General features: G+C 40.9%; 1 protein-coding gene across 2 annotated transcripts in view; it reads left to right on the forward strand.

The window, feature by feature from the left end:
- The window catches only part of SCAI (suppressor of cancer cell invasion), a 573395-nt gene that overhangs the window by 265141 nt on the left and 291088 nt on the right, over nucleotides 1-17166 (forward strand). For both annotated transcript variants that reach the window (XM_053695796.1, XM_053695797.1), the window contains exons 6-7: nucleotides 3896-3992; nucleotides 12469-12567. In XM_053695796.1, coding sequence (XP_053551771.1) covers nucleotides 3896-3992; nucleotides 12469-12567 — 196 coding nt within the window. The remainder of the gene's footprint in view (nucleotides 1-3895; nucleotides 3993-12468; nucleotides 12568-17166) is intronic.

A 17166-nucleotide genomic window follows, 5' to 3' on the forward strand; every position in this document is an offset into this window, starting at 1 on the left:
CTTTTAAGGATCCAATGGACAAGAAGTTGGAGGCTTATTTAAAACACATATATGTTCATCAAGGTCTCCAATGGCAACCTGCAGTATGTATTGCCACTGTGACAAGTGTGGCAGCCTATTGGTTTGATGCCTTGCCCGATTCTCTTCAGGTAGTGACTCCCTTGGAAGAGATTCAAGACAGGATTAAGGCTCTGCAGGTTCAGTTGGGAGCCAAAGTATCTGGCTTTGTTGTGTTAGCACGCAGAGCATTATGGCTGAAATCTTAGTCAGCCGATGTTTCCTCTAAGTCCAAGCTTCTGGTGATTCCTTACAAGAGTGTAAGACCTTGTTTGGACCTGGTTTTGCTAAAATAATTTCTGATATTATGGGTGGAAAAGGGTCTTTTCTTCCACAAGGCAAGAAAAATAGACCTAAGGGACGTCAGAGTAATTTTCAGTCCTTTCGTAACTTCAGAGGAAAGCCTTTCTCTTCCAAGCAGGAGCAGTCCAAGTCTTCCTGGAAGCCCAATCAGTCCTGGAGCAAGGGGAAGCAATCAAGGAAACCTGCAGCTGAGTCTAAATCAGCATGAAGGGTTTGCCCCCTATCCGGGATTGGATCAAGTGGCGGGGCAGACATTCTCAGTTCTCTCAAGCATGGATACGAGATGTCCCAGATCCTTGGGCTATGGACATAGTATCTCAGGGTTACAAACTAGAATTCTAGACCTTTCCTCCCAGGGGCAGGTTCCACCGCTCAAGATTATCTGCAGACCAGATGAAAAGAGGTGTTCTTGAAATGTGTACAGGATCTTTCCTCCTTGGGAATGATAGTTCCAGTCCCAGTACAGGAAAAGGGTCTAGGTTTCTATTAGAATCTGTTTGTGGTTCCCAAAAAAGAGGACAACATATTGGTTCAGGCGCCATCTTTTCAACAAGCAAACTCTCACACAGAGATCTTGTCTTTTCTACGTTGCCATGGATGGAAAGTGAGTCTGGAAAAAAGTTCCCTTGTTCCAGCTACAAGAGTGGTTTTCTTAGGGACCATCATGGACTCCCTATCGATTTTTTTTCTGACAAATCAGAAGATCCAAGATTCTTGCCTCTTGCCTCTCTCTACAGTCTACTGTTCGGCCGTCAGTGGCTCAATGTATTGAGGTAGTTGGTCTGATGGTTGCTTCCATGGACATCATTCCCTTTGCTCGATTCCATTTGAGAGCTCTTCAGTTATGCATGCTCAGTCAATTGAACGGGGGCCATGCGCATCTGTCTCAGAGGATAGATCTAGATCAGTTTTCAAGAGACTCTCTTCTGTGGTGGCTGTCTCAGGAACATCTGTCTCAGGGAACGTGCTTTCGGAGACCTTCTTGGGTGATTGTGACCACGGACGCCAGCCTGCTAGGCTGGGGAGCAGTCTGGGACACGTTAAAGGCGCAGGGACTCTGGTCTCGGGAGGAGTCTCCTCTCCCCAGTTGAGAGCGATGTTCAATGCTCTGGTGGCTTGGCCTCAGCTGTCCTTAGCCCGGTTTATCAGGTTCCAGACAGACAACATAACCTCATTGGCTTATATCCACCACCAGGGAGGAACTCAGAGTTCCTTAGCCATGAAGGAGGTGACTCGGATTATTCAGTGGGCGGAAGCTCACAATTGCTGTCTATCTGCCATCCACATTCCAGGAGTGGACAACTGGGAAGTGGATTTTCTGAGCTGACAGAATTTTCATCCCTGGGAGTGGGAACTCCTTCCGGAGGTGTTCTCCAGTTTAACCCTCAGATGGGGGGTGCCGGAACTGGATCTGATGGTGTCTCGGCAGAATGCCAAACTTCCAAGGTACTGTTAGAGATCAAGGGATCCACAGGCCGTCCTGATAGATGCTCTGGCGGTCCCTTGGGATTTTAGACTGGCTTACCTGTTTCCACCGTTTTCTCTCCTTCCACGAGTCATTGCTTGTATCTAACAGGAGAGAGGGTCAGTGATTCTAATAGCCCCTGCGTGGCCTCACAGGATCTGGTATGCAGACCTAGTGGAGATGTCGTCTCTCCCACCTTGGAGGCTGCCTCTGAGGAAGGACCTTCTGATTCAGGGTCCCTTCTTTCATCCAAATCTAGTTTCTCTGAAGTTGACTGCTTTGAGATTGAACGCTTAGTTCTGTCTAAGCGTGGTTTTTCTGAGTCGGTCATTGAGACCATGATTCAGGCTCGCAAACCTGTTACTAGAAAGATTTACCATAAGTTATGGCATAAATACCGTTATTGGTGTGATTCCAAGGGCTACTCTTGGAGTAGGGTCAGGATTCCTAGGATTTTGTCCTTTCTCCAGTAAGGTCTGGAGAAGGGTTTGTCAGTCAGTACCCTGAAGGGTCAGATTTCTGCATTATCTTTTTTGCTACATAAGTGTCTGGCAGGCGTGCCAGATGTACAATCTTTTTGTCAGGCCTTCATCAGAATAAGGCCTGTGTTTAAGTCTGTTGCTCCTCCTTGGAGCCTTAACCTTGTTCTTAGTTTTGCAGCCGGCTCCGTTTGAGCTGATGCATTCCATAGATATTAAGTTGTTATCTTGGATGGTTTTGTTTCTTATTGCTATCTCGTCTGCTCGGAAAGTCTCAGAACTCTCAGCCTTGCAGTGTGATTCGCCTTATCTTATCTTTCATGCCGATAAGGCGGTTCTTCGTACTAAGTTAGGTTTCCTTCCTAAAGTTGTTTTGAATAGAAATATTAATCAGGAAATTGTTGTTCCTTTACTATGCCCTAATCCTTCTTCTCATAAGGAACATTTGTTGCACAACTTGAATGTTGTGCGTGCTCTTAGTCGCTCTGCAGGCAACTAAGGATTTTCGTCAGTCTTCTGCTCTCTTTGTTTGTTTCTCTGGGAAACGTAAAGATCAGAAAGCTACTTCTCTGTTTCTCTGGTTGAGAAGTATAATTCGTTTGGCTTATGAGGCTGCTAGACGGCAGCCTTCTGAGAGAATTACGGCTCATTCCACGAGGGCTGTCTCCTCTTCTTGGGCTTTCAAAAATGAAGCTTCTGTGAAACAGAATTGCAAGGCTGCAACTTGGTCTTCCTTACATACTTTTTCCAAATTTTATAAATTTGATACTTTTGCCTCGGGTGTAGCTTCTTTTGGGAGAAAGGTTCTTCAAGCAGTAGTGCCTTCTGTTTAGGTATTTCTGTCTTGTCTCTCCCTAGTCATCTGTGTCCTCTAGCTTGGGTATTGGTTCCCAACAGTAATTGAGGACTTATTTGATAAATTTATTTCTGGATATGGTGAGTCCATGGCCCCGCCCTTTATTTTAAGACAGTTGTTTTTGGCTAAACCTCAGGCACCTCTACACCTTGTGTTACTCCTTTTTTCTCCATTTTCCTTCGGTCAAATGACTGGGGTTTGTGAGTGATATTCCCAACAGTAATTGAGGACGCCGTGGACTATATACAGAAAGAAATACATCTATCAGGTAAGCATAAATTTTGTTTTTCTTTAGGAAACCCAGACTGACGATCCTCCGCTCGCTTCTCATGCTGTACTTAGCATATCGATGATGAAACCAGCTTCCTCCAATCATTGCGTGGCCTCACGAGCTGGACACTTCGGGGTGCACACCATGATTGGAGGATGCCGGTTTCGTCATTGCTGATGTAATTACAGAGGAGCTGCGGGCGGAGGAACGCCGGTCTGGGTTTCCTAAAGAAAAAGGTAAGTATTTAAAAAAAAAAAATGATGTAACCGCATTGCATCTCCTTTTGGCAGACAAGTTAACTTTTTCCCTTAACCCATGTATTTGTGGTATGTCATTTTTATTGTCACCATGTGGTGACATACTACTTTTTTTTTTCTCTGCATCATTAAACAAAATACTATTAAAATAATGAATTATCTAGCAAGTTTATGTTAATATGTTCTCTGCTTGTGTTGTTTCCATAGGCCTGAGCTGGTGGTGAAAAAACTGCGTTATTATGCCAGATTCATCGTCGTTTGCCTCTTGCTGAATAAAATGGATGTCGTTAAAGACCTTGTCAAGGTAGTATATTGTCTTGTGGTCACAGAGTTGTAAACATGGAGTTTGTGCTCATATTATGTACTACTTAAATGTATGTCATTCAATACATTGTATATGTGTATTGGCCTAGATTAGTGTTGTGGTCACTGGATAACACAAGGCCACATGCTATGATCAATCTATATGTCATTTAAATAAAATGTCACCTGCGCATTTCCAGTGCAGCAATGTTGAACGTTAGACGTGTATTGAGGGAGAGGAAACAACAAATGTAAAAATGTGGTGCAAGGGTATTATGGAAGGATTTATGGGAATAAGATGTAGCAGATCTGAAGTTGCTTAAAGGTTCCAAAAAATAGAACAGCAAGAGGGAATGAAAAATAAAACTGTTTACAAAGTTTAAAACGTGTTTTAATTATTGTACTATTATTGCCTGTGTGCTTAAACCCTGCAAAGAGGTTAAAGTCAGCTCTGCAACAGCAATACTTTAGTGCGTGCTTACTGAACACATCTATTGAGCCAATGACAAGATGCTTATGTGTGTAGCAACCAGTCACCTGCTTTTGTACAAAGAATACCAAGAGAATGAAGCATATTTAATAGCAGATGTACATGGAAAAGTCTTTTAAAGGACATCTAAACACAATAGAATAGCATAATCAATAAATGCATAATAAATAGACAATGCAAAAGGACATAGTGCCCCATTCTGAAAAAAAATTTCCAGTCTAGATGTGGTTTTCCACGCTAACACTTGCAGGGGCAGCCCTCAAGGAATTCTATAAAAAGGGGGGGGGGGCGTACCTGGGAGTAGCAAGATGTCTCCCATAGAAATAATTAAAGCTCTCTGCTACGTAGAAGTTTGGTGGCAACGCACATGTGCCTCTAGTCATTGCAATCACCAGCTAGTTCCCTGTAGTACACTGCTGCTTCTGAGCCTATCTATCAATGCTTTTCTACCAAGGATACCCAAAGCATAGTACATTTGATAATAAATCGAAAAGTCTCTTAAAATTGCACAGTTTGGCCTCAGTCACAATCTATCAGCTGCAGCCATTTCTGTCTTTTTTGTAGCTGGAAAGGCTACGATTTGATTCAGCACAATCACAATGGCACATTTTTAGCTCTTTCCTGCACTTGCAATCGGGTTTTCTGATACTCGCTAAAAGCCATTTTCTTTCCTATGGCATGGAGAGTCCACAACTTCATTCCAATTACTAGAGGGATATTCAACTCCTGGCCAGCAGGAGGAGGCAAAGAGCACCCCAGCAAAGCTGTTAAGTGTAACTTCCCTTACCCATAATCTCCAGTCATTCTCTTTGCCTTTGTCAGTGGAGGATGTGCAAAGTCGGTGTCTGAAGATTTTAATCCTTTTAATGGATACTTTTCCCTGCAAGCAAGGATTGAGGTTTAGCTGTGTCCACGTCAATCTCTTTAGTAAGAGTAGTGGTGGCTTTTAGCAGTTAGAAGGCGGTGAGATAGTCTTTGCTTTACTTCTAACACTTTTTACCCCTTTACAGAAAGCCAGGGTTGGTTACTCTGTTCTTTCTTTTACTACAGGTCCCTGACAGTAGCTGTTATCTACCCTGCAGCTGGATCTACAGGTAAGTGCCTTTGCCTTCTAGGTACTGAAGGACAGCACTTTTGAGGTTATCCCTCAAATGGATCTATTTTGGGACTTAGTTATCCTTATTAATAAGGGTACATATTATGGGCAGCTTTACAGGCACTTTATATGTTGAGAGACAGTAAGAGAAACTACACTTGGCAGAGGGGCTTTCTTAAGGGATTTTTACCTTCCCCTTATTTTTGCTTAGCTTAACTTTAAAAAGAGTTAGGGGATAAGAAGTATTTTTATGTCTAATAGACTTTTTACTTTATCAGGGACGCTTGTTATGTGGCGCAGTTTCTTTTTCGACCGCTCACGTGACTTCCGCACTTCCGCTGTATTTTGTACTTGACGAACGGATCATCTGTCCAGAGGAGAAGATCGCTGCAGAGTGTCTCGCTTCCTCTTGCTAGTTGGTTATTAATCCTGTCACGATAGGAGCCTCAGGCAACAGAGCTGATCGTCTGAGTTTGTTTTTTAGGGTGATAGTTTCTTTTGTCCTCAGTATTTTTAGTCTTGTTTTTGTAATGAGTCAACTAAATTGGTGCTTTATCGTTCTTATGTACAATTTATTTAAATTCTAATTGTCATATTTAGTGTGATCTGATTTCTGTAGCTATGGACTCAGAACAGGATCAGTCAATTTCGATGGGTGTCTGAAATTATAGCTCAGGAATGGGATAAGCCAGGGGTTCCTTTTTATCCTTCCCCTGTTTTTAAAAAAATGTTCCCTGTTGCTGACTTCATTCGTGACTCATGGCGCACTGTGCCTAAAGTAGAAGGAGCCATCTCTACTCTAGCTAAAAGAACCACCATGCCTATTGAGGATAGTTGTTCCTTTAGGAATTCCATGAATAAGAAGCTAGAGGCTTACTTAAAAAAGATGTACATCCATCAAGGTTTACAGTGGCAACCTGCGGCAAGTATTGCTACGGTTGCGGGAGCAGCATCTTATTTGTACAATGCCCTGTGTGATCTGATATCAGAAGAGACTTACGATAGAGGCGATCCAAGATAGGATCAAAGCTCTTAAACTGGCCAATACCTTTATCTGCAATGCCAACATGCAGGTGATAAGACTGGGAGCTAAGATGTCTAGCTTCACTGTTCTAGCTCACAGAGCTCTGTGGTTAAAATCTTGGTCGGCTGATGTATCTTCAAAGGCCAAGCTTTTGGCTTTACCTTATAAAGGTAAAACTCTATTTGGGCGTGGTCTTGCAGACATCATTTCTGAAATTACGGGTGGAAAGGGATCAAAACAATATAAATAGACCTAAAGATCGTCAGAATTCTAATTTTCACTCCTTTCGTAACTTTAAAGGACAGAAGTGTTCCCCTTCTTCCAAGCCAGAACAATCCAGGAACTCTTGGAAGTCCAGTCAGCCTTGGAATAAGGGGAAGCAAAACAAGAAACCTCCCACTGATTCAAAATCAGCATTAAGGGTCCGCCCCCGATCCATTTTTGGATCAAGTGGGGGGCAGGCTTTCTCTTTTCCAGCAAGCTTTGATAAGAGATGCCCCAGATCTGTGGGCTGTGGACATAGTATCCAGAGTTACAGACTAGGATTCTGTTGAGTCCTGTCAAGACTATCCTCAAACCAGGTAAAGAGAGAGACCTTCTTAAACTGCATAGAAGACCTATCCTCCCTGGGAGTTATTGTTCCAGTCCCACTAGAGGAACAAGGTCAATGATTCTATTCAAATCTATTTGTGGTTCCCAAAAAGAACGTAACTTTCTGTCCCATCCTAGACTTAAAGTGCAGCAACAAATTCCTCAGGGTTCCGTCCTTCAAGATGGAAACTATTCGTTCCATTGTTCCATTGGTTCAGTAAGGTCAGTATATGACAACCATAGACTTGAAGGACGCGTATTTACACGTTCCCGTTCACAGGGATCATCCCCTGTTTCTAAGGTTTGCCTTTCTGGACAAGCATTTCCAGTTAATTGCACTTCCATTTGGTCTTGCCACAGCTCCCAGAATGTTCACAAAGTTTCTGGGGGCTCTATAGGCAGTGATCAGATCTCAGGGAATTGCGGTGGCGCCTTATCTAGATAACATCTTGGTTCAGGCGTCATCTTTTTAAATAGCAAAATTTCATGCAGAGATGTTGTCTTTTCAACATTTCCACGGGTTGAAAGTAAATCTGTAAAATAGTTCTCTAGTTCCAGCTACAAGAGTGTGTTTCCTAGGGACAGTCATAGATTCCCTGTCCATGAAGATTTTCCTGACAGACGTCAGAAAATCCAAACTTCTTGATTCTTGCCTTTCTCTCCAGTCTGCTATTCATCTATCAGTGGCTCAATTCATGGAGGTGATTGGTCTGATGGTGGCTTCCATGGATATCATTCTTTTTGCTCAGTTACATCTGCGACTACTGAAACTTTGCATGCTCAGTCAATGGAATGGAGACCAATCAGATTTATCGCAGAGGATAAATCTGGATCCCCCAACAAGAGACTGACTCTCGTGGTGGATTTCACAGGAACATTTGCCCTCTGGCAGATAGTTCTGCCCAGTGCATCATGGGGCTTCTGGGGGTGTCCCAAGCCTGCCTCATCATAGGGTCATCCAATCTGAGCTTACCCCAATAATTAAATTTACAAAAAGTGCCATAAAGGGACATTAAACACTTCCTGAGACCTTCCTGGGTGATTGTGACTACGGACGCCAGCCTGTTAGGCTGGGGAGCTGTTTGGGGTTCTCTAAAAGTTCAGGGCCTGTGGTCTTGGGAAGAGTCTTCTCTTCCCATAAACATCTTGGAGTTGAGAACAATATTCAATGCCTTGGCCTCAATTATCTTTAGTCCGGTTTATCAGATTCCAGTCGGACAACATCACCTCAGTGGCCTACATCAATCACCAGGGAGGAAATTGGAGTTCCTTGGCCATGAAGGAGGTGACTTGCATTCTGCAGTGGGCGGAATCTCACAATTATCTCCTATCTGCCATCCACATCCCAGGAGTGGACAATTGGGAGGCAGATTTTCTGAGCAGACAGACTTTTCATCCCAGGGAGTGGGCTCTCCATCCAGAGGTGTTCTCAAGGATATCCCTCAGGTGGGGGGTTCCGGATCTGATGGCGTCTCGTCAAAATGCCAAGCTTCCAAAGTACGGATCAAGATCAAGAGATCCTCAGGCCGCTCTGATAGATACTCTGGCTGTTCCTTAAAATTTCGGTCTAGCATACCTGTTTCCTCCGTTTGCTCTCCTTCCACGAGTCATTGCTCGTAACAAACAGGAGAGAGCATCTGTGATTTTAATAGCTCCTGTCTGGCCTTGCAGGATCTGGTTTGTGGATCTGGTAAAGATGTCATCTCTTCCACCTTGGAGGTTACCTCTGAGGAAGGACCTTCTAATTCAGGGTCTATTCCTCCATCCAAATCTAGTTTCTCTGAAGCTGACTGCTTGGAGATTGAACGTCTAGTCCTGTCTAGACGTGTTTTTTCTGAAGCGGTCATTGATACTATGCTTCAGGCTCGTAAACCTGTTACTCGCAGGATTTACCATAAGGTATGGCGTAAATACCTTTTTTGGAGCAAATCTAAGGGTTTCTCCTGGAGCCGGGTGAGGATTCCCCGAATTTTAACTTTTCTTCAGAATGGCCTGGAGAAAGGTTTGTCAGTCAGTACTCTGAAGGGTCAGATTTCTGCACTGTCTATTCTTTTGCACAAACGTCTGTCAGATTTACCAGATGTTCAAGCTTTTGTTAAGGCTCTGGTCAGAATCAGGCCTGTGTTTAAACCTGTTGCTCCTCCTTGGAGCTTTAACCTAGTTCTTAAAGTTTTGCAGCAGGCTCCGTTTGAACCGATGCATGCTGTTGATATAAAGTTATCTAGAAAGGTTTTGTTTCTCCTTGCTATTTCTTCTGCTTGCAGAGTTTCTGAGCTTTCAGCTCTGCAATGTGATTCCCCGTACCTTATTTTTCATACTGATAAGGCAGTCCTTCGTACTAAATTCTCCCTAAGGTGGTGTTGAATCGAAACATTAATCAGGAAATTGTTGTTTCTTCTTTTTGTCCTAATCCTTCTCATAAGGAACATCTTCTGCATAACTTGGATGTTGTGCGTGCTCTAAATTTTTACCTACAAGCTACTAAAGATTTTCGGCTATCTTCTGCCCTGTTTGTTGTTTTCTCTGGAAAGCGTAAGGGTCAGAAGGCCACTTCTACTACCCTTTCCCTCTGGTTAAGAAGTATAATTTGTTTTGCTTATGAGACAGCTGGACAACAGCCTCCTGAGAGAATTACAACTCATTCCACTAGGGCTGTCTCCTCATCTTGGGCTTTCAAAAATGAAGCTTCTGTGGAACAGATTTGGAAGGCGGCAACATGGTCCTCTTTGCATACTTTTTCCAAATTCTATAAATTTGATACTTTTGCCTCGGCTGAGGCCTCTTTTGGGAGAAAGGTTCTTCAAGCGGTGGTGCCTTCGGTTTAGGTCCTCCTGCCTTGTTCTCCCTCCCTTTTCATTCTGTGTCCTCTAGCTTGGGTATTGGTTCTCACTAGGAATTGGAATGAAGTCGTGGACTCTCCATGCCATAGAAAAGAAAAGAAAATGTATGCTTACCTTTAAAATTTCTATCTTTCCAGGCATGGAGAGTCCATGACCCTCACCCTTTTTAATTATAATTTGGCAGTTTTTTTGAGTAAACCTCAGGTACTTCTATACCCTTGAGTTTCTTCTTTTTTAATTTTCCTTCAGCTTAATGGCTCGGGATTATGGGTAAGGGAAGTTACACTTAACAGCTTTGCTGGGGTGTTCTTTGCCTCCTCCTGCTGTCCAGGAGTTGAATATCCCACTAGTAATTGGAATGAAGTTGTGGACTCTCCATGCCCGGAAAGAAGGAAATATATCAGGTAAGCATTAATTTTGTTTTTCTCTGCAATGACAATCGATTTTTGAGTCCTCGAAAGGGCATTTTGGACAACAATAAAGCATAAAACAATATCAAGGCTATTTGCAAACGTATTATCTGGCACACTCTGAAATGTCCACAGGAGACATTGTAGAGGTTTATTAACATACATGGTATTGATTCATTAAAGCTCCATCCATCCCTATTGTACAGGCTGTACACAGTGGACAAGACATATCATTTCATATTGAACCTGTTAACTAGAATGCATCTTTATAAGTCCAATAATATAGGTGCAGGCTCTTTGAAACACACTTTTGTGATTGGATTTTGCGTGAATGGAGGCGTGTCCCCTATAAAAACCCGTTCACTAAGGGGTGAGCTCATTTAAGGTTTCCTGTAGGAAGATACAGTGTTGCAAGGCAGCAGGTTCACACTTTAAGATTTTTGTTATGTTAAAATCCATTCTAAGATCTTATTAGCCCTTTCAATAGAAACCAGTTGTCATTATCTGGTTTTAAGATCAAAATGGAAACGTTGCTTTAAAAACAATAGAAATAAATATAGTAAGAGAAAAATGGTGCACAGTCTGCCCATCCTGACAACAGAAAAAATGCGTTCAGGTAGTTAACGTGATGGTAAATCCAAGCTTTTTTAAAAATTTAATTTTGACTTTCATATCCCTTTAAAGTGACATGAAACCCATAATATATATTTCATGATTGAGATAGAATACGCAATTTTAAACATCTTTCCAGTTTACTTCTATAATCTAATTTACTTTGTTCACTTGGTATGTTGAAAAGCGTACCTAGGTAAGTTTAGAAGCAGCAATGCGCTTCTGGGAGCTAGCTGCTGATTGGTGGTTGTGTATATATATATATATATACCTCTCGTCATTGGCTCATTCAATGTGTTCAGCTAGCTCCCAGTAGTACAGTGCTGCTCCCTCAACAAAAGATAGCTAGAGAATGAAGCACATTTGATAATAGAATTAAATTGGATAGGTGATTGAAATTGTATGCTCTATCTGAATTATGAAAGAAAAGTTTCACATCCCTTTAAAGGGACATGGAACCCAAAATGTATCTTTCATGATTCAGATAGAGAATATTTTTTTTAAAAAAAATTCCAATTTACTTCTATTATCAAATTTGCTTTGTTCTCTTGTTGTTCTTTGGTAAAGAAATATCTAGATAGATAGTGTGCATATATCTGGAGCACTACATGACAGGAAATAGTGCCGCCATCTTGTACTTTTGCTAATGTATGACATTGTTGCGAAACTGCTGCCCTATAGTACTGCACGTGCACACGTCTGAACCTACCTTCCTGCTTTTCAGCAAAGGAATACAAGAAAATGAAGACATTTTGATAATAGAAGTAAATTGGAAATTTGTTTAAAATTGTATTCTCTATCTGAATCATAAAAGAAAATGTTTGGGTTTTATGATCCTTTAAATGCAGATAAAACCCTTTATTTTCAGTGCCATAAAGGGACATTAAACACTAAATACATTTCAAGCACCTCCCTTTAATTATGGGTGCCGAGATGTTGGAACCTAGGTCAAACTGCAGATATCTGAAGGAGAGTTACTGCACATGTGGAAACGCATATTGCTAGGGGTGTGTATTCAGATCATTCGTTCGAAGCTTGTTCGCAGCATTTTGTGCTTTTCAAGAAGGAATTAGGCAACGCACAGAGCCCAATGCCTTGAATGGCCACTTCTTCCGCATTCGGATCATCATGAAGGATCCAAATGCACATGCCTAAATATTACAAGGCTGGAATCTAGTTGCACGTCTTGTTACTCTGAATGTGTAGAGGAGATGTATTAGCAAATCCTGTTTTTACTGAGATCAAATTGGAAAAAAGTGTTCAGATTTATAAATATTGATATCTGTAATGAGCATTTATATCATATATGTAACTTCAATGTAACAGAATAGTGGACTTGTATCAAACAGTTAATAATATGTTTGCTATTTATATTGTTCCTCACTTTAATAACAGATTATTTCCTCTTTTTCAGGAGCTTTCTGATGAAATTGAAGACTACACACATCGCTTTAACACTGAGGATCAGTTAGAGTGGAATCTTGTACTTCAAGAGGTTGCAGCATTTATTGAGGTTCTGTTTCATTTCTGCACTTTGCTATCTGTCCTCAGCAATTAAATAGCCTCTTAATTAAGAATGTGTGTCCAATTTATCTGCCTATTATGGTTAAACTATGTAAAGGACTACCCTCTGCTGGCCAGTTTTTGTGATTGCTGGCTGAATTTTAATTTATAGTCAAATGAAATAAGGTATAAATACGCTCCTTTATGAATCTTCAACAGGTTTTAAAACTATTTCTATTCCAAAGCCTTAGCAAACCTACCTTACCACAAAATATCTGAGAAGCCGGAGAGGACGTTAATATGCACATATCATTCCATTCACCCCATCTGTGCTAGAGTCTTTTATGTTGGGTTCTCATTGCCTTTATACATCAATTGTATTGTTTGTTTTGTGAGTTACTCACACAAATCATGCTTCTTTTTTTCAGCAGACCACGATTAGACTAGTAGACAAGTGATAGTAATTTCTGTGGCTACTGAAAAGTGCAAGAGGTCCCTCATTTAAAAGTGGATAACCCCCTCATTCATGTGAGAGGTATTATGTTTGTATGCTGTGTTTAGGGAATAAGAGCTCCAAACTTGCACCCCTTTCTACTTCAGGTTTTTTGCGGGTAATGGCTCTTAACATGCCCCCCTCGCACCAAACACTGCACAGGTGCGTAATAGTTGAAGGTGATCTCCTGAAAATTAGAAGGGAAGTCCTCCTTTCACAATAGGGGTGTTATACCCCTTTAATTAAATCCAAGTGTTGTCAGGGAGGAGCATAAGATCATTTTTTATTTACTTGTTAAATCTTTTTCTTCTTTACAGAATAAACAGCATGTGAATGGCATCTCGGCGTTGTTTTCTAATTTCTTTATTTAGTATTGTACCTTTGGGAAGTACTCTCTTAGTCTCTCTTTACGTTCTTTTTTCTCTCCTATGCCACGCCATTCCATAAAACTGGAGCTGAGGAGGAGAGGGTGGGGAAATAGAGTAGGTTTTTAAACCTATATGTTGCTCTAAGTAGGTGTGGAAAAGCCAAGCTTCATTTGTTGTTACTCAGAACATGAAAAAAAGTATTTCATTGTAAATTTTAAACCTATTTTATTAAAGTGAATGTAAACTTTCATGAATCAGTGTCCTGTTTTTAAAAATACTATTAAAAACAGGGGCACTTTCATTCATGAGAGTTTAGATTTCAGCGGTTTTGTTAAAATACTTACCTTTTTCTTCTTCCATTCCGGACCAGTGATCTCCCGTCCACTTCTCATGTTGTAATTAGCACAGTAATGACAAAACCGCCTTCCTCCAATCACGACGTGGCATTAGGACATGTTTGCTCTGGGGGGCAAGCTATGATTGGAGGAAGCCGGATTCGTCATTGCTGACGTAAGTACAGAGGAGCTGCGGGCGGGGGATCGCTGGTCCAGCTTGGAAGAAGAAAAAGGTAAGTATTTTAACAAAACCACTGCAATGAATGAAAGAGCCCCTGTTTCTAATAGTATTTTTAAAAACCGGGCACTGATTCATGACAATTTACATTAATTTTAAACGCGCTATTTACCACCTCAATTTTGTTGCTGCCATATTATTTCAGAGGCCACCGTCTTATAGCTGTAATTAGAGTTGCCACCCACCTGGTATTTTACCAACATTGCCGGTATTTTTAAGGTTCTGGTCAAAGTTAATAATAAAGATCAAATATAGAAAAAAAAGATGCTATCATGATAAAATTGTGTATCGGCAAATAATTATAAACAAATCATCATTTAAAATCAGTCCTAGCAGTTTCAGTTCCTGATTTATGCTATATAATTCAGTGTTAATTTTGCGAGGTGGTTAGGGGCTGTGTTGTACTTTCTAATATTATAACATTATCTGCTATTCAAAGCACAAATGCATTGCATAATTTAACATACACTGATTTAATAATAATTTGAGCAATAAACATTGAATACAAATATTAGCCAATTTTAACTTATTTTTGGCTAAAATTTTAGCCGGGTGGTCACTAAAACCAGCCAGGTGGTGCACCCATTAAGAAAGGGGCTTGTGGCGAATACTGCAATTATTTATACAAATTTATGCTAATGAGCTTGGCCAGTCCCAGAAAATGTTGCAGCTCTAGCTGTAATATCACTTTTTGACATAGATGTATAATCTGTACACCAGTTCTTCAAGTGACAATGCTGTATGGTATTCAAACTCCTGTTTACCCCAAGCCTAACCCTGACTATTACAGTTTGTCTGCAATTTTGAAACAATGTTTTGTGAGGCAAAATCTCATAATAGAAGAGATATCTCATTGCTGCCCTGATATTTTATTGAGTGTTATTGTGGCAGTGGCAATAGAAAGTATATCTATATACCGAATATGTCCAGGATGTCAGTGGCTTTCCCTTTATATTTACGATTTTAGAGCTTGCAAATTGAGACCCATTCAATAAGCCATCATTTTGTACTTTTCCCTGCATGTGAATATAAACAAAGTGACTCAAGTTTTGCTGACCAAGCTTCTACTGTCCAAGTTATCAAAAAACAGTTGAATTTTGCATAAAAATTTGCTTTGTGAGTTCCTTGTTTTGTTCTTGACTTTTATTTTTGTATCTAGTTTTGGCCCAGAGTACAGGTATAGAAAAATGGTAGGAAGATTCTGTTTTCACCCCCAGGACAGTGTTCTAGACATTGGTATCCAGAAAAGAGCCCTGTGGATAAAAATCAGCTACAATATAAGAGCGCAGGCCCATTTACAAAGGGCACTGAACACTGCAGAAATCATTTCAATGATGTAAAAAGCATAACAAAATTAAAACTTTCAATGAAGAAATGTTTAAAATTCCCAATGTAGTGAAGTAGGACCTGCTTACAAGCAAGAGAGGATCACAAGTAATCTGAAGTCTATGATTGCAACAGTACATGTAAATATCTAATGAGATCAAATCATGGTTTGAGATGAAGATAAAGCCAAATATTATTGACTGAAAGCAGTGTTAAATAGGGAACAAGAAGAAAGAAACAAAGGCGACAGTTGCTTGCATATTCTATAACTTGATTTATATGTTGCTTGTGTACAGAAGATGACACAAAGATTGTTGATGGCTTGATAAAAGTGACAGAGTGACTTTTCTTTCCAATGGCATGGAGAGTCCACAAATCCATTCAATTACTAGTGGGAATTCAACTCCTGGCCACCAGGAGAAGGCAAAGAACACTCCATCAAAGCTGTTAAGTATCACTCCAACTTCCCATAAACCCCCAGTCATTCTTTGCCTTGTACTTCTAGGAGCATGTTCGAAGATGGTGTCTGAAGAAAATCAAGTATTTAATCCTTTAATGGGTATTTTCCCTGCAAGCAAGGATTGGGGCAATGCTGTGTCCATGCAATCCTCTTTAGTAAGAGTAATGGTGGCTATTAGCTGTTGGAGGTCGGTGAAGTAGTCCTTACTTTAACTCCAACAGTCATGCTAACCCCTATATAGAAAACCAGGGTTGGTTACTCTGCTTTTCTTGTATCTTCAGGTCCCTTTCTGCGGTTGGATGAGACTAACAGACCTGGAGCTGCCGCTTCCATGGCCAGGCACTTATACTTTAAGCCCAGGCTTCATGGTGTGTGGGGACTGTGTATCATGACGATACTTTTATCCCCACTTTTTATCCTTGCATGATCCGTTTTTAAGGACTTTTGTAGTACTTCTAAGGTGTTTGTGTACTATACTGTTTTGGGCGCAGTTATTTTGAAGCGCCTGATTGTAGTTGCGCAGGTGGCTTTTCTCTTCTAAGGTGTATCCAGTCCACGGATCATACATTACTTGTGGGATATTCTCCTTCCCAACAGGAAGCTGCAAGAGTATCACCCACAGCAGAGCTGTCTATATAGCTCCTCCCTTAACTGCCACCTCCAGTCATTCTCTTGCAGCTCTCGACAAGCATGGAAGCAGTTAGAGAGATGTGGTGTAATTTAGTTGTTTTTCTTCAATTCAAAAGTTTGTTATTTTTAAATGTTACCGGAGTTGTACTATTTTGGTCTCAGGCAGAAAATAGAAGAAGAGTCTGTCTGTGGTCTCTAATGATCTTAGCAGGTTGTAACTAAGATCCATTGCTGTTCTCACACATAACTGAAGAGAGAGGTAACTTCAGCTTGGGGAATAGCGTGCAGGGTATCCTGCTATGAGGTATGTGCAGTCTAATTTTTTCTAGAGAAATGTATATGCTAGAAAATGCTGTTGATACCGGATTTATTTAAGGTAAGCCTGATTACAGTGATTTAATAACGACTAGTATCATGCTTACTATTAGAGGTAACACTCTTATTATTTTTTCAAATTACTGAAATATAAAACGTTTGCTGGGACTGCTTAAACGTTTTTTATATGCTTTTTGGTGATAAACTTTAATGGGGCCCAGTTTTTTTCCACATGGCTGGCTAAAATTTGCCTAGGATAGTTTTGTTAGGCCTCTCACTGTGTAGACAGGAAGTGGGAGGGGCCTAATTTCGCGCCTAGATGTGCATTAGCTTTTGCAGACTGAGACATCCAGTTTCCCTGAAGGAGTTCCCTGAATGCTTAGGACCTCTCTGAAGGGTTTTGGTGCTTTCCAAAATCGCTTGTATGGCAAGGTAGGGCCACAG

This window comes from Bombina bombina, chromosome 12, assembly GCF_027579735.1.
Source record: "Bombina bombina isolate aBomBom1 chromosome 12, aBomBom1.pri, whole genome shotgun sequence".
NCBI classification, from domain to species: Eukaryota; Metazoa; Chordata; class Amphibia; order Anura; family Bombinatoridae; genus Bombina; species Bombina bombina.